Below are 24,178 nucleotides of genomic sequence, written 5' to 3'. Positions count from 1 at the left end.
ACTAACTGCAGTTCATGAAATTACATCCTTTCATAGAAGAAAACAAGTATATACGGCCGCAAGTTCGGCCAGGCCGAATCTTATGTACCCACCACCATGGATTGCGTAGAAACTTCTACGAAAGACTGTCATCCACAATCGAATTACTTGGGTTGTGGTATCTTAAAACTTCTTATTCCTGCATGGTTGTTGGATACCATATACTAACATCACGTACCAAATTTCAACCGAATGGGAAGTATTTTGCTCTTCCAAGGGGCTCTGGAGGTCAAATCTGGGGATCGGTTTATATGGGGCCTATATATAATTATGGACCGATATCGACCAATTTTTGCATGGGAGTTTGAGGCCATATATTAACACCACGTACCAAATTTCAATTGAATCAGATGAATTTTGGTCTTCCAAGAGGTTCCGGAGGTCAAATCTGGTGATCGGTTTATATGGGGGCTATATATAACTATGAACCGATGTATACCAATTTTTGCATGGTTGTTAGAGACCATATACTAACATCACGTACCAAATTTCAGTCATATCGGACGAAATTTGCTTCTCTTAGAGGCCTCGCAAGCCAAATGGGGGGATCGGTTTATATGGGGGCTATATATAATTATGGACCGATGTGGACCAATTTTTGCATGGTTGTTCGAGACCATATACTAACACCATGCACCAAATTTCAGCCGGATCGGATGAAATTTGCTTCTCTTAGAGGCCTCGCAAGCCAAATCGGGGGATCGGTTTATATGGGGGCTATATATAATTATGGACCGATGTGGACCAATTTTTGCATGGTTGTTAGAGACCATATACTGACACCATGTACCAAATTTCAGCCGGATCGGATGAAATTTGCTTCTCTTAGGGGCCTCGCAAGCCAAATCGCGGGATCGGTTTATATGGGGGCTATATATAATTATGGACCGATGTGGACCAATTTTTGCATGGTTGTTAGAGACCATATACTGACACCATGTACCAAATTTCAGCCGGATCGGATGAAATTTGCTTCTCTTAGAGGCCTCGCAACCCAAATTTGGGGGTCCGTTTATATGGGGGCTATACGTAACAGTGGACCGATATGGCCCATTTGCAATACCATCCGACCTACATCAATAACAACTACTTGTGCCAAGTTTCAAGTCGATAGCTTGTTTCGTTCGGAAGTTAGCGTGATTTCAACAGACGGACGGACGGACATGCTCAGATCTACTCAGAATTTCTCCACGACCCAGAATATATATACTTTATGGGGTCTTAGAGCAATATTTCGATGTGTTACAAACGGAATGACAAAGTTAATATACCCCCCATCCTATGGTGGTGGGTATAAAAAAAACTAAAAGTAAAGAAGAAAATCATTGGCGCCAAATCATGACCATTTTAACCATACAGTAGTTCATTCTTACTATTTTTGGGAATCGTACGAAAATTCACTTTTGCTTTAGTTCATATTGAACTCATTATATGTACGGTCATTGAACTTTATACCCAAGTTTAGTTCATAAAATTTTGGAAACATACTTAAAAAAAGTAAGATTTCATTAAGCTGTGGAAAATTTCGATAAAAATTCTAAAATTTAACTACTAGCAAATAAATTTTTCCCAATAAAAATAAATTAAATTTAGCGTTAGTTTAACTACGGAATTTTTTTCTGTGTAATACCCTGGGGTGGAACACAATGTTAGTAAAAAAACTGGTATATACGGCCGTAAGTTCGGCCAGGCCGAAGCTTATGTACCCTCCACCATGGATTGCGTAGAAACTTCTACTGAAGCCGATGGCAAGGTATCTTAAAACTTCCTAACACTGTAATATATACCACATAGTCCATACGTGGTATATATTAAACTTAAAAAGGCCGATTAAATACATATATAATTAAGTTTAAAGTTTCTATAGAAATAAAATTTTGACAACATTTTCTTAGAAGTAAAATTTTGACAAAATTTTCTATAGAAATAAAATTTGGAAAAAATGTTCTATAGAAATAAAATTTTGTCAAAATTTTCTATAGAAATAAAATTTTGTCAAAATTTTCTATAGAAATAAAATTTTGACAAAATTTTCTATAGAAATAAAATTTTGACAAAATTTTCTATAGAAATAACATTTTGACAATGTTTTCTATAAAAATAAAATCTTGGTAAATTTTTTTTGGCTCGAGTTGCAACAATGATTATGAACCATGATTATGGTATAGACCAATTTCTATAGAATAATTATTATTATTATTATTATTATTATTATTATTATTATTATTATTATTATTATTATTATTATTATTATTATTATTATTATTATTATTATTATTATTATTATTATTATTATTATTATTATTATTATTATTATTATTATTATTATTATTATTATTATTATTATTATTATTATTATTATTATTATTATTATTATTATTATTATTATTATTATTATTATTATTATTATTATTATTATTATTATTATTATTATTATTATTATTATTATTATTATTATTATTATTATTATTATTATTATTATTATTATTATTATTATTATTATTATTATTATTATTATTATTATTATTATTATTATTATTATTATTATTATTATTATTATTATTATTATTATTATTATTATTATTATTATTATTATTATTATTATTATTATTATTATTATTATTATTATTATTATTATTATTATTATTATTATTATTATTATTATTATTATTATTATTATTATTATTATTATTATTATTATTATATATTATTATTATTATTATTATTATTATTATTATTATTATTATTATTATTATTATTATTATTATTATTATTATTATTATTATTATTATTATTATTATTATTATTATTATTATTATTATTATTATTATTATTATTATTATTATTATTATTATTATTATTATTATTATTATTATTATTATTATTATTATTATTATTATTATTATTATTATTATTATTATTATTATTATTATTATTATTATTATTATTATTATTATTATTATTATTATTATTATTATTATTATTATTATTATTATTATTATTATTATTATTATTATTATTATTATTATTATTATTATTATTATTATTATTATTATTATTATTATTATTATTATTATTATTATTATTATTATTATTATTATTATTATTATTATTATTATTATTATTATTATTATTATTATTATTATTATTATTATTATTATTATTATTATTATTATTATTATTATTATTATTATTATTATTATTATTATTATTATTATTATTATTATTATTATTATTATTATTATTATTATTATTATTATTATTATTATTATTATTATTATTATTATTATTATTATTATTATTATTATTATTATTATTATTATTATTATTATTATTATTATTATTATTATTATTATTATTATTATTATTATTATTATTATTATTATTATTATTATTATTATTATTATTATTATTATTATTATTATTATTATTATTATTATTATTATTATTATTATTATTATTATTATTATTATTATTATTATTATTATTATTATTATTATTATTATTATTATTATTATTATTATTATTATTATTATTATTATTATTATTATTATTATTATTATTATTATTATTATTATTATTATTATTATTATTATTATTATTATTATTATTATTATTATTATTATTATTATTATTATTATTATTATTATTATTATTATTATTATTATTATTATTATTATTATTATTATTATTATTATTATTATTATTATTATTATTATTATTATTATTATTATTATTATTATTATTATTATTATTATTATTATTATTATTATTATTATTATTATTATTATTATTATTATTATTATTATTATTATTATTATTATTATTATTATTATTATTATTATTATTATTATTATTATTATTATTATTATTATTATTATTATTATTATTATTATTATTATTATTATTATTATTATTATTATTATTATTATTATTATTATTATTATTATTATTATTATTATTATTATTATTATTATTATTATTATTATTATTATTATTATTATTATTATTATTATTATTATTATTATTATTATTATTATTATTATTATTATTATTATTATTATTATTATTATTATTATTATTATTATTATTATTATTATTATTATTATTATTATTATTATTATTATTATTATTATTATTATTATTATTATTATTATTATTATTATTATTATTATTATTATTATTATTATTATTATTATTATTATTATTATTATTATTATTATTATTATTATTATTATTATTATTATTATTATTATTATTATTATTATTATTATTATTATTATTATTATTATTATTATTATTATTATTATTATTATTATTATTATTATTATTATTATTATTATTATTATTATTATTATTATTATTATTATTATTATTATTATTATTATTATTATTATTATTATTATTATTATTATTATTATTATTATTATTATTATTATTATTATTATTATTATTATTATTATTATTATTATTATTATTATTATTATTATTATTATTATTATTATTATTATTATTATTATTATTATTATTATTATTATTATTATTATTATTATTATTATTATTATTATTATTATTATTATTATTATTATTATTATTATTATTATTATATTATTATTATTATTATTATTATTATTATTATTATTATTATTATTATTATTATTATTATTATTATTATTATTATTATTATTATTATTATTATTATTATTATTATTATTATTATTATTATTATTATTATTATTATTATTATTATTATTATTATTATTATTATTATTATTATTATTATTATTATTATTATTATTATTATTATTATTATTATTATTATTATTATTATTATTATTATTATTATTATTATTATTATTGTTATTATTATTATTATTATTATTATTATTATTATTATTATTATTATTATTATTATTATTATTATTATTATTATTATTATTATTATTATTATTATTATTATTATTATTATTATTATTATTATTATTATTATTATTATTATTATTATTATTATTATTATTATTATTATTATTATTATTATTATTATTATTATTATTATTATTATTATTATTATTATTATTATTATTATTATTATTATTATTATTATTATTATTATTATTATTATTATTATTATTATTATTATTATTATTATTATTATTATTATTATTATTATTATTATTATTATTATTATTATTATTATTATTATTATTATTATTATTATTATTATTATTATTATTATTATTATTATTATTATTATTATTATTATTATTATTATTATTATTATTATTATTATTATTATTATTATTATTATTATTATTATTATTATTATTATTATTATTATTATTATTATTATTATTATTATTATTATTATTATTATTATTATTATTATTATTATTATTATTATTATTATTATTATTATTATTATTATTATTATTATTATTATTATTATTATTATTATTATTATTATTAGCGGCCTTGTACTAACACCACGTTGCAAATTTCAACCGGATCGGATGAATTTTGCTCCTCCAAGAGGCTCCGGAGATCAAATCTGGGGAATGGTTTATATGGGGGCTATATATAATTATGAACCGATTTGGACCAATTCTTGCATGGTTGTTAGAGGCAATATACTAACACCATGTACCAAATTTCAACTGGATCGGATGAATTTTGCTCCTCTAAGAGGTTCCGGAGGTCAAATCTGGGGATCGGCTTATATGGGGGCTATATATAATTATGGGTCGATGTGGACCAATTTTTGCATGGTCATTAGAGAACATATACCAACACCATGTACCAAATTTCAACCGGATCGAATGAAATTTGCTTCTCTTAGAGGCTCCGCAATCCAAATCGGGGGATCGTTTAATATGGGGGCTATATATAATTATGGACCGATGCGGACCAATTTTTGCATGGTTGTTAGAGACCATATACTAACACCATGTACCAAATTTCAGCCGGATCGAATGAAATTTGCTTCTCTTAAAGCAAACGCAAGCCAAATTTGGGGGTCCGTTTATATGGTGGCTATACGTAAAAGTGGACCGATATGGACCAATTTTTGCATGGTTGTTAGATATCATATACTAACAGCATGTACCAAATTTCAGCCGGATCGGATGAAATTTGCTTCTCTTAGAGCAATCGCAATCCAAATTTGCGGTTCGTTTATATGGGGGCTATACGTAAAAGTGGACCGATATGGCCCGTTTTCAATACCATCCGACCTACATCAATAACAACTACTTGTGTCAAGTTTCAAGTCGATAGCTTGTTTCGTTCGGAAGTTAGCGTGATTTCAAAAGACGGACGGACATGCTCCGATCGACTCAGAATTTCACCACGACCCAGAATATATATACTTTATTGGGTCTTAGAGCAATATTTCGATGTGGTACAAACGGAATGACAAAGTTAATATACCCCATCCTATGGTGGAGGGTATAAAAATGATTCAAATAAAGGCTAAGACTTATTTTAAGGATTTGCATCTTTGGTTTAGAGTTTTTTTAGCATTAAGAAAACTGGTTTTACTTTGAAGTACCTGGCATAATTTGGATTTTGAAATTGGAATTTGTTTGAACATAAATACCTTTAATAATATATCTCAAAAAGAAAATAAAAATTCGACGAATGAGATCTTTATCCAATTTTAATTTTATTGATCCTAGATTTAAAGCCAGGGAGGTCCGTAAAAATGTCCTTATTTTAAAGAAGGTGCATCTTTAGCTCACAATCAATACGAAAATCCTTAGGGGAAGGTCAAAATCTTTGGATCCAAGTAAACTTTTTTTTTTTGAGTGTGCCAAAGACACCATATGTCTACATCACCTTCTGCTTCTGGGTGTTGCAAACATATGCACTAAATAAAATAAAATGACTCATGAACATACAATGCACTTCAAATTACATTGCTACAATTATCTTTTACGCATCTTCATTAATCTTGAAATTAAAATCTTCTACAGCCAGCTCAGCACAGAATATTCAATTAATTCTAATTCCGACAACAATTCAAAGCCAACAGTACTTCATTCTTCATCTTCGCCATACGAAAACCTCGTACAAATTCACACTTGGACCACATCAACTAACCATTGACGCTATATCCATATAATTATGCTGGATTTTCTCAAGGCATCGGCTCCTATAACTAAATCCTTTATGCTGATACCAAGAATATGCGGTCGCATATGTGGCATTTGGCCACAGAACCATTACTCTTGCATCAAATCATCACTATTCATGTTCAGCACACTTGTGGTGGCCATCGGTGCTATCGGTGAGAATCTCTATGGAATTTTGCATATAGATGATTTAGTCTCTGCCTTCTGACCTGGCGTGACAAAGGTCATATCGCTCTTCAAGATATTGGTTTTCTTCACCTACAATCGCCAATGGTATGACATTGTGCAACGGATGCGCTCTATGCTAATGGCTGGTAAGTATTGACGGCATGATAGTATTCCATTCCACAGACCCACAGCAAAATGTCAGACACATGCAGTGGCCTCAATTTTAATTAAATTTTAATGAGAGCTCATTGCTAATGAGAAATGCTCGATGAGGAGCTACGTTCAGCTCTTTCCACCTTATATCAGCAGCGATGCTCATTTTTGTGATTCAATTTCAGAGAAGCATAGCAAGCAGAAAATGCGAATTGTTGAGGGATTTGCCTCCATTGGTGGTATCTTTAATTTCATCCTTCTGACATCTGGCATGACAACCAATATATTCTTCAATATACGACCACTTGTGACTAATCTGGTGCGCTATCTTAAAGGCCAGGATCTGATACATGTGTTGCCATTCAATATAATGTGAGTGAATAGTGGTGCATGCACTTTGAGTGTCTATAGAAGATTGATTTCTACACAATTGTAATGTAATTTTTTTGTTAAATTAATTTTCATATATTCGCTTTGTTGCTGCCTTATTTCTGATATAATTTAAAGAAGTATAATTTTTCAAAAAGCCATATTCATATCAATATTTTTCTTGCACCCGATTTTGCACAGGAAAATATTAACACAATTTTTCCAATTAAAACTTTAATAGAATTTGGAAAATTTTAAATTAAAAATTTAATTATTTAAACAAATTTAAACAAATAAAAACAAAAATTAATAGTACAAATTTATTTTTTTAGTTGTATCAATTAAGTTTTTAATTGGCATTGCTTGAGAGCTTAATTGATGAAATATGAAAAAATTGTTATTAAAATTTTATAGGATCAATTAATTTTATGATCGAGGCCAACAAAAATATATGTTTTGCTGTTTAAATAATTAATACTTCTACTTAAAAATATTGAACATTTATTACACTTATTTTCTTGCTTCACAAATTTTCTTTAGATATAAAATTGTGACAAAATTTTCTAAAGACATAAAATGATTACAAATTTTTCTATAGAAATAAAATTTTTTTGACACAATTTTCTTAAGAAATAAATTTTTGGCACAATTTTCTTATGAAATAAAAATTTGACAAATTTTTCTATAGAAATAAAATTTTTACACATTTTTCTACAGAAATAAAATTTTGACAAAATTTTCTATAGAAATAAAATTTTGACAAAATTTTCTATAGAAATAAAATTTTGACAAAAAGAAATAAATTTTTGACAAAATTTTCTATAGAAATAAAATTTTTACACAATTTTCTTAAGAAATAATATTTTGACAACATTTTCTCTAGAAATTAATTTTTGACAAAATTTTCTATAGGAAAAAATTTTTACAAAATTTTCTATAGAAATATATTTTTTTTTAATTTTCTACCAAAATAAAATTTTGACAAAATTTTCTATAGAAATAATTTTTTTCAAAATTTTCTTTAGAAATTAAATTTTAACACAATTTACTTAAGAAATAAAAATTTGACAAAACTTTCTCTAGAAATAAATTTTTGACAAAATTTTCTATAGGAATAAAATTGTGACAAAGTTTTCTAAAAACAAAATTTTTAAAAATTTTTCTGTAGAAATGCAATTTTTACAAATTTTTCTATAGAAATAAAATTTTGACAAAATTTTCTATAGAAAAAAATTTTTGGCAAAATTTTCTATAGAAATAAAATTTTTACAATTTTTTTTTTAAGAAATAAACTTTTGACAAAATTTTCTATAGAAATAAATTTTTGACATAATTTCCTTAAGAAATAAAATTTTGACAAATTTTTCTCTAGAAATCAATTTTTGACAAAATTTTCTATAGAAATAATTTTTTTTTTTTTTAAATTTTCTACCAAAATAAAATTTTGACAAATATTTTCGTAGAAATAAATTTTGACCAAATGTTATATATGAAAAAAATTGTGACAAAATTTTCTGAAGACATAAAATTTTTACAAATTTTTCTTAGAAATAAAATTTTTACAAATTTTTCTATAGAAATAATATTTTGACAAAATTTTCTATAGAAATAAAATTTTGACAAAATGAAATAAATTGTTGACAATATTTTCTATAGGAATAAAATTTTTACAAAATTTTCTATAGAAATATTTTTTTTTTAATATTCTACCAAAATAAAATTTTGACAAAATTTTCTATAGAAATATTTTTTTTCAAAATTTTCTTTAGAAATTAAATTTTAACACAATTTACTTAAGAAATAAAAATTTGACAAAACTTTCTCTAGAAATAAATTTTTGATAAAATTTTCTGTAGGAATAAAATTGTGACAAAGTTTTCTAAAAACATAACATTTTTAAAAAAATTTTCTATAGAAATGCAATTTTTACAAATTTTTCTATAGAAATAAAATTTTGACAAAATTTTCTATAGAAAAAAAAATTTTGGCAAAATTTTCTATAGAAATAAAATTTTTACAATTTTTTTTAAGAAATAAATTTTTGACAAAATTTTCTATAGAAATAAATTTTTGACATAATTTCCTTAAGAAATAAGATTTTGAAAAATTTTTCTCTAGAAATCAATTTTTGACAAAATTTTCTACCAAAATAAAATTTTGACAAATATTTTCGTAGAAATAAATTTTGACCAAATGTTATATATGAAAAAAATTGTGACAAAATTTTCTGAAGACATAAAATTTTTACAAATTTTTCTTAGAAATAAAATTTGTACAAATTTTTCTATAGAAATAAAATTTTGACAAAATTTTCTATAGAAAAAAAATCTTGACAAAATTTTTTTAAGAAATAAATTTTTGACAAAATTTTCTATAGAAATAAAATTTTGACACAATTTTCTTAAGAAATAAAATTTTGACAAATTTTTCTCTAGAAATCAATTTTTGACAAAATTTTCTGTAGGAATAACATTTTTACAAAATTTTCTATAGAAATAATTGTTGTTTTTTTTTTTAATTTTCTACCAAAATAAAATTTTGACAAAATTTTCTATAGAAATTAAATGTTGACAAAAATTTTCGTAGAAATAAATATTGACCAAATTTTTTATAGAAACAACATTTTCTATAGAAATAAATTTTTTAAAAATTTTCTTTAAAAGTAAAATTCTGACCACATTTTTTATTGAAACAAAATTTTCTATAGAAATAAGATTTTGACAAATTTTTCTATAGAAATGAAATTTTTACAAAAACAGAAATAAAATGTTGACCAAATTTTTTATAGAAAATTTTGACAACATTTTCTCTAGAAATAAATTTTTGACAAAATTTTCTATAGGAGTAAAATTTTTACAATTTTTTTTTTGTAAATATTTCTTTTTTTTTAATTTTCTACCAAAATAAAATTTTGACAAAATTTTCTAGAGAAATAAAATTTTGACAAAAATTTTTTTATAGAACAAAATTTTCTATAGAAAAAAAATTTTTTCAATTTTTTTTTTAGAAATAAATAAATAGAAATAAATTTTTGACAAAATTTTCTATAGAAATAATTTCGTTTTTAAATTTTCTACCAAGATAAAATTTTGACAAAATTTTCTATAGAAATAAAATGTTGACAAAAATTTTCACAGAAATAAATTTTGACCAAATTTTTTTATAGAAACAAAGTTTTCTATAGAAATAAATTTTTTCAAAATTTTCTTTAGAAATAAAATTTTGAGCAAATTTTTTATTGAAACAAAATTTTCTATAGAAATAAGATTTTGACAAATTTTTCTATAGAAATTAAATTTTGACAAAAAAAAAGAAATAAAATTTTGACCAAATTTTTTTATAGAAATAAGATTACGACCACATTTTCTATAGAAATAAATTTTTTGTTCTATAGGAGTAACATTTTGACAAATTCTTTTATTGTTTGGTAGATTGATAGAATTCGTGATGGTTTGGTAGATTTTGCAAATTATTGCTCCTCAACAGAAGGTGTTGGAAATAAAAGTTGGTGATAAACTAAAAAATTCCATTGAAAGAATTGTAGCTCAAATGACCATAAAAACTTTAAGTATGGAGTATACGTAAACGTTTTCGGATATGTCCCATTTACAATAGAATCCGACATACATCATTAACGGCTACTTGTGCCGAGTTTCAGGTAGATAACTTGTTTCGCTTGGAAGTTTGCGTGATTTCAAGAGACGGAAGGACGGACATAGCTAGATCGACTCAAAATTTCACCACGACCCAGAATATGCGATATATACTTTATGGGATCTGAGACCACTATTTCGATGTGTTGTAAACGGAATGACAAAGTTAACATACACTAAAAAAATATTTTCGTGATCTTAAAGATTCCACAAACTATATTTTAAGATACGCATTTTAAAAAATATTTTTTATAACAATGATTTTGTTTTATTAAAATAAAGTTCATAATCTTTGCTTCAAAATGTTTATACCCTCCACCATAGGCTGGGGGGTATATTAACTTTGTCATTCCGTTTGTAATACATCAAAATATTGCTGTAAGACCCCATAAAGTATATATATTCTGGGTGGTGGTGAAATTCTGAGTCAATCTAAGCATGTCCGTCCGTCCGTCTGTTGAATTCACGCTAACTTCCGAACGAAACAAGCTATCGACTTGGAGGAGCAAATTTCATTCGATTCAGTTGAATTGTGCTAGAATATGGCCACTAACAACCATGCCTAACTAGGTCCATATCGGTCTATAGTTATATATTTCTACTACAGTTATAGTTTCTACGCAATCCATGGTAGAGGGTTCGCACATTTGGTTCGGAATCAATACCAAAATCCTTAAGTGAAGGTTAAAGTATACTTGCTTTTTATGTGCATCAGCCAATCTGTATAATATTAGTATTGACCCTTGCTCCTGAGACTTTATTTGTATCCTTATATAAATATTGCACAAAAAACTCTAATGCACTACAATCTTGAATCACAGTTTATTTTCATTTCAGTATCATGAACATTCAGAAAAAAAAAGAATTCTAATAGCTGGTAGTTTTTTGCATATACACTATAGTTGTTTATCGTTTAAAGGTATTTTCATTTCAATCACCAAATACCTATTGCACAGTGTTTTATATGAAAATATAAGCAAATATGAACACAAATTGCTCCAGCACAGCTATAGGAATATGTCACAAAAAGATCGATTTTTGTGTGAGATTATATTGATGAATTGTTGACGTGAATAGTTTTGTTGAAATTTCAAATATTTGATATCTTCTGTATTTTTCTCTCGTTTCTTTTTTTTTCATCTCATGCTGCTCTCGCCTCTCAAATGTGTTAAAAATTGTGTTCTTACGACAACTTTTCGATGACACGAATGCTGCCATTCCGCATTTTATGTGTGGGTGTGTGTGTGTGTGTTTTTGTTCCGGTGGATGACATTTCAAACCAGTGTACCGGAAATATTTCTAAAGTATCCGTTATTTCCTTTTACATATGCCATGCTAACATCATCCGGTGCCATGACAGTGTTCACATTTAGTTTCTGTGATGGTTTCTTTGTGTGTGCCTGCATGTATATGTGTGGAATATTCAGTATGCTGCAGCATGACATACGCAGCATATTTGCAGAGTTAAGTGAATGTAAGTCGATGGCAAAATACGCAAAACGGGAATGCATGGTCCCACATATAGACACGCACACATACTTACCAACACACCCACACACCACGAATGCTTACATATCCACAATCTCAAAATGCAAATTAAATTTAAATATTTATACACACTACATTCATATTAACTTGTTTTTGGGGTAGTTGTACTTGCGTACTAGTCAGAGTGTGGGGCGGGGGATGTTACCGGGGTATGCTTAAATTGTGATATGTTTACTGACGAATATGATACAAGTAAATAAACACATGCATGTACATGTGTGTTTCGCACATGTTATACGTAAATTAGAATGTAATTACATAGTAATGGAGAGCTGGCATTAGTTTGTGTTGTGGATAATGACGGCGAAATTTCACGAATTTGTTACTTTCTTCCTCTTGTTGCTAGCGTAAATAATTTACACTCATTCCTTTTGAAATAAATGTACAATTAATGCTCATTACGTTCAATTTGTAATGATTTAAATGCTCACAAGTGGATCAAAGTTCATGCAATGGTTTTGTGTTTAGCTAAAGGTTATGGTGCTTGACATAAATCCACCAGAACTTTGTATTTCTAACTAATCTTTGTGTTAGCTTATTTCAAATATTAGTAAATATTTATTATTAAATGGAAATTTTGACAATATTTTCTATACCAATAAATCTTTCTACAAAAATAAAATTTTTGCAATAGAATATAGAAAGAAACTTTTGGCAATATTTTCGATAGAAATAAATTTTTGGCAATATTTTCGATAGAAATAAACTTTTGGCAATATTTTCGATGCATATAAAATTTTGGCAACATTTTCTATAGAAATAAAATTTTGCCAAAATTTTCTATAGAAATAAACTTTTGGCAATATTTTCGATAGAAATAAACTTTAAAAAACATTTTGTATACAAATAAAATTTTCGCTAAATTTTCTATACAAAGAAACTTTTGGCAATATTTTCGATGGAAATAAATTTTTGGCAATATTTTCGATAAATAACATTTTGACAAAATTTTCTATAGAAATAAAATTGTGGTAATATTTTCGATAGAAATAACATTTTGACCATATTTTCTATACAAATAAAATTTGAAAAATTTTCTATAGAAATAAAATTTTGGCAAAGTTTTTTATAGAAATACAATTTTGGCAAAATTTTCTATAAAAATAAAATTTTTGCAAAACTTCCTATAGAAAGAAACTTTTGGCAATATTTACGATGGATATAAAATGTTGGCAACATTTTCTATAGAAATAAAATGTTGGCAACATTTTCTATAGAAATAAAACTTGACCAAATTTTCTATACAAATAAAATTTGACAAAATTTTCTATAGAAATAAAATTTTGGCAAAATTTTCTATAGAAATACAATTTTGGCAAAATTTTCTAAAGAAATAAAATTTTGGCAAAATCTTCTATAAAAATAAAATTTTTGCAAAATTTTCTATAGAAATAAAATTTTTACAAAATTTTCTATAGAAATAAAATTTTGACAACAATTTCTATAGAAATAAAATTTTAACAAAATTTTCTATAGAAATAAAATTTTGACAAAATTTTCTATAGAAATAAAATTTGACCAAATTTTCTATACAAATAAAATTTGACAAAATTTTCTATATAAATGAAATTTTGGCAAAATTTTCTATAGAAATGAAATTTAGGCAAAATTTTCTATAGAAATAAAATTTGGCAAAATTTTCTATAGAAATAAAATTTTGGCAAAATTTTCTATAAAAATAAAATTTTTGCAAAATTTTCTATAGAAATAAAATTTTGACAAAATTTTCTATAGAAATAAAATTTTGACAAAATTTTCTATAGAAATAAAATTTTGACAAAATTTTCTATAGAAATACAATTTAGGCAAAATTTTCTATAGAAATAAAATGTAGGCAAAATTTACAAAATTTTATTTCTATAGAAAATTTTGCCTACAGCTCCACCACTGAGACCTTCGGCCCTACAGTTGCCGCACTGACACCTCCGGGCCTAGAATTTCATCACTGAGCCTTCGGGCATACAATACGCTCGTAAACATGCTAGTAGTTGTGGTAGTAGTTTGCATGATAGTCGTCAGTCCTTCACCGATTATTGACCCAAAGTTGTTACCGGCCCCAAAACGACTATCACTTCACTACCGTCTGACACCATTTCTATAGAAATAAAATTTTGACAAAATTTTGTATAGAAATAAAATTTTGACAAAATTTTCTATAGAAATAAAATTTTGACAAAATTTTCTATAGAAATAAAATTTTGACAAAATTTTCAATAGAAATAAAATTTAGGCAAAATTTTTTATGGAAATAAAATTTTGACAAAATTTTCTATAGAAATAGAAATAAAATTTTGGCAAAATTTTCTATAGAAATAAAATTTTGGCAATATTTCCGATAGAAATAAACTTTTGGCAATATTTTCGATGGATATAATATTTTTGTAACATTTTCTATAGAAATAAAATTTTGGCAAAATTTTCCATAAAAATAAAATTTTTGCAAAATTTTCTATAGAAATAAACTTTTGGAAATATTTTCGATAGAAATAAAGTTTTGGAAAAAATTTTGTATACAAATAAAATTTTAGCAAAATTTTCTATAGAAAGAAACTTTCCGCAATATTTTCGATAGAAATAAACCTTTGGCAATATTTTCAATGGATATAACATTTTGGCAAAATTTTAGATAGAAATAAAATTCTGTCAAAATTTTTGTATAGAAAGAAACTTTAGGCAAAATTTTCTGCACAAATAAAATTTTAGCCAAATTTTCTATACAAATAAAATTTTGGCAAAATTTTCGATAGAAATAAACTTTTGGCAAAATTTTCTATAGAAATACAATTTTGGCAAAATTTTCTATAAAAATAAAAATTTTGCAAAATTTTCTATAGAAATTAAATTTTGACAAAATTTTCTATAGAAATAAAATTTTGACAAAATTTTCTATAGAAATAAAATTTTTACAAAATTTTCTATAGAAATAAAATTTTAACACAATTTTCTATAGAAATAAAATTTAGGCAAATTTTCTATAGAAATAATATTTAGGCAAAATTTTTTATGGAAACAAAATTTTGGCCAAATTTTCTATAAAAATAAAATTTTTGCAAAATTTTCTATAGAAATAAAATTTTGACTAAATTTTCTGTAGAAATAAAATTTTGACAAAATTTTCTATAGAAATAAAATTTTGGCAAAATTTTCTATAGAAATAAAATTTTGACAAAATTTTCTATAGAAATAAAATTTTGACAAAATTTTCTATAGAAATAAAATTTTGACAAAATTTTCCATAGAAATAAAATTTTGACAAAATTTTCTATAGAAATAAAATTTTGACAAAATTTTCTATAGAAATAAAATTTTGACAAAATTTTCTACAGAAATAAAATTTTGTCAAAATTTTCTATAGAAATAAAATTTTGGCAATATTTCCGATAGAAGTAAACTTTTGGCAATATTTTCGATGCATAAAATATTTTTGTAACATTTTCTATAGAAATAAAATTTTGGCAACATTTTCTATAGAAATAAAATTTTGGCAAAATTTTCCATAAAAATAACATTTTTGCAAAATTTTCTATAGAAATAAACTTTTGGCAATATTTTCGATAGAAATAAAGTTTTGGAAAAATTTTGTATACAAATAAAATTTTAGCTAAATTTTCTATAGAAAGAAACTTTTCGCAATATTTTCGATAGAAATAAACCTTTGGCAATATTTTCAATGGATATAACATTTTGGCAAAATTTTAGATAAAAATAAAATTCTGTCAAAATTTTTGTATAGAAAGAAACTTTTGGCAAAATTTTCTGCACAAATAAAATTTTAGCCAAATTTTCTGTACAAATAAAATTTTGGCAAAATTTTCGATAGAAATAAACTTTTGGCAAAATTTTCTGTACAAATAAAATTTTAGCCAAATTTTGTATACAAATAAAATTTTGGCAAAATTTTCTATAGAAATAAAAATTTCGCAAAATTTTCTATAGAAATAAAATTTTGGCAAAATTTTCTATAGAAATAAAATTTTGGCAATATTTATGATAGAAAGTAACTTTTGGCAATATTTTCGATGGATATACAATTTTTACAACGTTTTCTATAGATATAAAATTTTGGCAAAATTTTCTATAGAAATAAACCCTTGGAAAAATTTTGTATACAAATAAAACTTTAGCTAAATGTTCTATAGAAAGAAACTTTTGGCAATATTTTCGATAGAAATAATCTTTTGGCAATATTTTCCATGGATATAAAATTTTGGCAAAATTTTTTATAGTTATAAAATAATGGCGATATTTTCGATAGAAATAAAATTGTCGCAAAATTTTCTATAGAAATAAAATTTTGGCAAAATTTTCTATACAAATAAAATGTTGGCAAAATTTTCTATACAAATAAAATTTTGGCAAAATTTTCTATAGAAATAACATTTTGGCAAAATTTTCTATACAAATAAAATTTTGGCAAAATTTTCTATTGAAATAGAATTTGACAAAATTTCCTGTAGAAATAAAAATTTGACAAAATTGACTACAGAAATAAAATTTTAGCAATATCTTCTATAGAAATAAATTAAAAAAAAAAATCTTAAATTTTTTATTCATTTTATTTTTATACCCTCCACCATAGGATATAAAATAAAATGACACATCGAAATATTGCTAGTATACATATACAAGTATACATTCTGGGTCGTGGTGAAATTCTGAGTCGATGTGAGCATGTCCCTCCGTCCGTCCGTCTGTTGAAATCACGCTAACTTCCGAACCAAACAAGCTGTCGACGTGAAACTTGGCACAAGTAGTTGGTATTGATGTAATTCGGATGGTATTGCAAATGGACCAGACTCAGAGTTTCACCACGACCCAGAATATATATATACTTTATGGGGTCTTAGATCAATATTTCGATGTGTTACAAACGGAATGACAAAGTTAATATACCCCCCCTCCTATGGTGGAATGCTTTTTAGTGCTCACCAATATATGAAATATTTATAGCTTATTTAGATTAAAACCTCTACTTTAAAATAAAATCGAGAAATAAATCGAAATTAAGTAAGGAAATAGAATTTATTGTCGTTTTCGAATGTCCTCCTAAGTGGACATCGGTAGTCAAAGGGTTAATATTATTAGCGATCATAATGAAAGTTTGAATTTTTTCGAGTGGAATTTTCTCTTAGGGAAACTTTGTATTTTCTTGCTGAAAATATAAAATTATTCAACTTTCTTAAATAGTTCGATATTTTTAGAAAAAAATCTGGAACATTTGTTAATTTTTTATAACTCTTTTATAAAATATTCTTTAAAGAAAATCGAAATCTATTACGAACTGTATGTAATAGAAAAATAATGGTTCAAATTATGAGTTCTTATCTTATCACATTGTTAATTTTTTTTTTTTCAAAGCAAAAGAAAAAATTTAAGCCCAACGAACATGGAAACAAAAGGAAACTAATACATTTTTTATTATCTCCCATTCAAAGCTAAGAACAAACTCAATTATGTTGAACAAATACAAATACCAAATACTTATTGCAACTTATTGCCCTTTTGACTTCCACAAAGAAAATAGAAAGACTTAAAAAAGTAAAAGGAAGTTCAGCAGGAAAGCAATTGTTTTTACAACTGAATAGTTATGCTTTTTTTTTTTGTTATCGATTTATGACGAGTGAAATAAAAGAAAATAAAAAAATGATGTCTTACATTGATTCTGGATAAAGAGAATTTTGAGAATGTAATAAAAAAAAAAGTTTCTTAAGTAGAGTACCAGCTTTCAATAAATCACCCTCATATTTTATGTTTTACCATAATTTGTCTACTCATCTTCTTCAGATGTATGTACATCAACTGGATTACAGTGGGACAGAAAGGCTTTAAATTTTTAAATAAAATGTTATCTGTAGTTTGTTTGAATATTTTAGAAAGTGATTTTCAAATTCACAGACACTTTTTTCCGAATCGATCACGGCATTAATTGATACAATAATGAAATAATGGTATCTATTCCTGATTATTAACGATTATCTGGGTCTGGTCAAAATATCATTAAAAAACTCCAAATGATTCATTTGATTTGAAAAAGTTTAATTTGAAATGAAACAAGTATATACGGGCGTAAGTTCGGCCAGGCCAAAGCTTATGTGCCCTCCACCATGGATTGCGTAGGAACTTCTTCTAAACACTGCCATTCACAATCGAATTACTTGGGTTGCGTTAACGCTTGCCGATGGCAAGGTATCTCCCGACACCGTCTTCTAAATTGTAAGTAAGTCCATACGTGGTATATATTAAATTAAACAAGTATATACGGCCGTAAGTTCGGCCAGGCCGAATCTTATGTACCCTCCACCATGGATTGCGTAGAAACTTCTACGAAAGACTGTCATCCACAAATTTCAACTCACTGGGATGAAATTTGATCCTCTAAGAGGCTCCAAAACAAATCTCGGGATCGGTTTATATGGGGGCTATAAATGATTATGGACTGATATGGACCACTTTTGGCATGGTTGTTAAATATCATATACTACCACCACGTACCAAATTTCAACCAGATCGGATGAATTTTGCTTCTCCAAAAGGCACCGGAGGTCAAATCTGGGGATCGGTTTATATGGGGGCTATATATAATTATGGACTGATATGCACCAATTCCTGCATGGTTGTTGGATACCATATACTAACATCACGCACCAAATTTCAACCGAATCGGATGAATTTTCTCTTCCAAGGGGCTCCGGAGGTCAAATCTGGGGTTTGGTTTATATGGGGCCTATATATAATTATGGACCGATATTGACCAATTTTTGCATGGGTGTTTGAGGCCATATATTAACATCACGTACCAAATTTCAACTGAATCAGATGAATTTTGGTTTTCCAAGAGGCTCCGGAGGTCAAATCTGGTGATCGGTTTATATGGGGGCTATATATAATTATGGACCGATATGGACCAATTTTTGCATGGTCATTAGAGACCATATACTAACATCATGTACCAAATTTCAGCAGGATCAGATGAAATTTGCTTCTCTTAGAGGCTCCGCAAGCCAAATCGGGAGATCGGTTTATATGGGGGCTATATATAATTATGGACCGATATGGACCAATTCTGGCACGGTTGTTAAAGATCATATACTAACACCATGTTCCAAATTACAACCGGATTGGATGAAATTTGCTTCTCTTGGAGACTTCGCAAGCCAAACCTGGGGATCGGTTTATATGGGGGCTATATATAATTATGGACCGATATGGACCAATTTTTGCATGGTCATTAGAGACCATATACTAACATCATGTACCAAATTTCAGCCAGATCGGATGAAATTTGTATCTCTTAGAGGCTCTGCAAGCCAAATTTGGGGGTCCGTTTATATGGGGGCTATACGTAAAAATGGACCGATATAGTCCATTTGCAATACCATCCGACCTACATCAATAACAACTACTTGTGCCAAGTTTCAAGTCGATAGATTGTTTCGTTTGGAAGTTAGAGTGATTTCAACAGACGAACGGACGGGCAGACGGACGGAAGGACATGCTCAGATCGACGCAGAATTTCACCACGACCTAGAATATATATACTTTATGGGGTCTTAGAGCAATATTTCGATGTGTTACAAACGGAATGACAAAGTTAATATACCCCCAATCCTATGGTGGAGGGTATAAAAATACTGATTAAATACATATATAATTCAGTTTGACAAAATTTTCTATAGAAATAAAATTTTAACAAAATTTTCTATAAAATAAAATTTTGACAAAATTTTTTATAGAAATAAAATTTTTACAAAATATTCTATAGAAATAAAATTTTGACAACATTTTCTATAGAAATAAAATTTTGACAAAATTTTCTATAGAAATAAAATTTTGACAAAATTTTCTATAGAAATACAATTTTAACAAAATTTTCTATAGAAATAAAATTTTGGCAGATTATTTTTGGCTTGAGTGGCAACCATGATTATGAAAGGAGCCACCGTGGTGCAATGGTCAGAACACAAAAAAAAAGTTTTTCAGCGGTGGATTATCCTACCTCAGTAGTGATGGTGACATATCTGAGGGTTTCAAATCTTCTCTAAGTGGTTTCACTGCAATTTGGAACGCCGTTCGGACTCGGCTATAAAAAGGAGGTCGGCTAAAAAAAGGAGGCGGCACTCAGTGATAAGAGAGAAGTTCACCAATGTGGTATCACAATGGACTGAAAAGTGAGCCTGATACCCAACCTAACATGATTATGAACCGATATGGACCAATTTTTGTGCGATTGGCTATGTATATAACTATAGACCGATATGGACCAATTGTGGTATGGTTGTTAGCGGCCATCTACTAACACCACGTTCCAAATTTAAGCCGGATCGGAAGAAATTTGGGAATCGGTTTATATGGGGGCTATATATAATTATGGACCCATGTTGACCATTTTTTGGGTGGTTGTTAGAGACCATATACCGACACCATGTACCAAATTTCAGCTGGTTCGGATGAAATATGCTTCTCGAAGAGGCTCCGCAAGCCAAATCTGGGGGTCCGTTTATATGGGGGCTATACGTAAAAGGGGACCGATATAGCCCATTTGCAATACCATCCACAATCCAGAATCTTAGAGCAATATTTCGATTTGTTACAAACGGAAAGACAAATTTCATGGAATTTAGTAGGCCATCCATTCTAACCGGATCAAATAAAATTTGTTATTCCTTTGAGGTTTCCCAACATTTAAATCTTGGGGTGTGGTTTTATATGGGGAATATATATAATTATGTGCGGATATGGACCAATTTTGCATCGTTTTTAGAGGGCATACACTAATAACACGTAGCGAATTTCAACCGGTTCGGATGAAATTTACTTCCCCCACATGGTTCCTAAGGTCAAATCTCGGGATTGATGCTTATGCATATATAATAATGAAGCGATTTGATCCATATTTTCATGGTTAATAGAGAGTGTATACTAACATCACGTACCAAATCTCTACCGGATCAGATGAAATTTGGTCCTCCAAGAAGCTTCGCAAGGCAAATCTGGGAATCGGTTTATATAGGGGCTATATAGACTTATAGGCCGTTATGGATCAATTGTGGCATGATTTTTTTTGGTGGACAATCGAAGGTGTAAATATTCGGCTGATCGTTTGACAAGTAAACCTGGTCATTTTGTCTATTCACAAACTGCACAATTTGGAATGGTTTCTCAGAGGAGAAAACCAAATTCAGAAAATAGCCGCAAGCGTATCAACTCCTAGGATCTTTCCAATCTAACTTCTTTGAACCTTTTGGTGAACTCTGCACAGTTTGGAACATCGATGGCTTATGACCATATTCACATCACAGAGATGATTCATTTTGGGTCTTATATGCTAAATTCTTATGGAAATTACATATGAGAATTTTTCTTCACAAATTGAATAATTTTTCACTACCATTGTACATCATCTTCTCATATAACTAGAATCCCGCATTTTACACTTGTGGTTTACCAGCCAAATATAAAGCAGTCACACTGTCACGTCTGAATTCCATCCATTCCTGAATGCAATAAATCGAAATGCTTTTATAAGCTTGCACTCAACAAAAAGTGAACTCACTATCTCACTAAAGCCAATTTAACTATATTTTAGTTCATGAACTTATTATATTTGGAGAAAGTTTAATTTACTCTAATAATTTTTTGCGTACGTTAGTTAAATGAACTAAAAGACGGGGAAAAAATTATACACAAATTAAGGATATAGATTTACTAAATTCGTATTTCTCATAAAATATTTAGTTCATTATTTCTTCAAATTTGTAAATTTTACTACAAAAGCGTCCATCATGAGCTTCGTATGTCACTAAAGACATTCTTGCAATTTTGGACTCCAATTTTTTTCCTTCAAACTACCAAATTTTCTTTAATAAATGAAAACAAATTTTTATGTCTAATAAATTTTCTTGAATTTGTCGAAAAATATTTACTTAATTTTGTGATATCGACGTGATGCCAGCGCTTGTAATACTGTTTAGTTAAAAATTTCTAAAAAAAATCAAAAATTTCTAAAACTAATCAAAAGTTTTCTTCCTGGTGGGTTCACTGTTTTTTCAGTGTGTAACAATAAAATTAGCTGATTAAATCTGTCAGCTGTCAGATGAGTGTTGTAAATATGGTAGCAACCGGATGTTGTTTACTGTACATATTAGCCCCCTGTTTGATTCTGTTTCTGAGTATTTAAGATTCAGCCGAATTATATGGTAAACCACTTTTTATTCCCTCCACCATTGTATGGGGGTGTATTAACTTTATCATTCCGTTTGTAACGCATCGAAATATTGCTGTAAGACCCCAAAAAGTATATATGTTCTGGATTGTGGTGAAATTCTGAGTCGATCTAGCCACGTCCGTCCTTCCGTCCGTCTGTTGAAATCACACTAACTTCCAAACGAAACAAGCTATCGACTTGAAACTTGGCACAAGTAGTTGTTATTGACGTAGGTCAGATGGTCTTGCAAATGGGTTATATCCGACTACTTTTACATATAGCTCCATATAAGGCGATCCCTATATTTTGCTTGCGCAGCCTCTTGGAGGAACAAAATTCATCCGATCAGATTAATTTGCTACGTGGTGTTAAGATATGGTCTCGAACAACCATGCAAAAATTGGTCCATATCGGTCCATAATTATATATAGTCCCCATATAAACCGATCCCCAGATTTAACGTCGGAGCCTTTTCATGGAGCAAATCTCATCCGATCTGGTTGAAATGTTGTACATGGTGTTAGTATGTGGTCTCTAACAACCATGAAAAAATTTATTCATATGGGTCCTTAATTATATATAGTCCTCATATAAACCGATCCCCAAATATGACCTCCGAAGCCTCTTGGAGGAGCAAATTTCTTCCGATCCTGTTGAAAATTGGTACGTGGTGTTGGTATATGGTCTCTAACAACTATGAAAAAATTTGTTCATATCGGTCCATATATAGTCCCCATATAAAACGATACCCAGATATGAACTCCGAAGCCTCTTGGAGGAGCAAATTTCGACCTATCTGGTTAATATTTGGTACGTGGTGTTGGTATAAGGTCTCTGGCAACCATGAAAAAATGTATGCATTTCGGTCCATAATTATATATAGTCCCCCTATAAACCGAAAACCAGATATGAAC

At 25.7% G+C, this 24,178-nt stretch overlaps 1 protein-coding gene across 1 annotated transcript in view; it reads left to right on the top strand.

Annotated features, from left to right (window-relative positions):
• Positions 1 to 6,918: 6,918 nt before the first annotated feature.
• Positions 6,919 to 24,178, top strand: part of Or22c (Odorant receptor 22c) — a 66,156-nt gene continuing 48,896 nt past the window's right edge. Inside the window, 4 exon segments of the mRNA XM_075294984.1 lie at positions 6,919 to 7,104; positions 7,180 to 7,483; positions 7,676 to 7,862; positions 12,796 to 12,986. Of these exon segments, the coding sequence (XP_075151099.1) occupies positions 6,919 to 7,104; positions 7,180 to 7,483; positions 7,676 to 7,862; positions 12,796 to 12,986 (868 nt within the window).

Source organism: Haematobia irritans, chromosome 2 (genome assembly GCF_050003625.1).
Source record: "Haematobia irritans isolate KBUSLIRL chromosome 2, ASM5000362v1, whole genome shotgun sequence".
In the NCBI taxonomy this organism is placed as follows: Eukaryota; Metazoa; Arthropoda; class Insecta; order Diptera; family Muscidae; genus Haematobia; species Haematobia irritans.
Note: the sequence above shows the minus strand (reverse complement) of the source record. Positions and strands in the feature narration are given on the sequence as shown.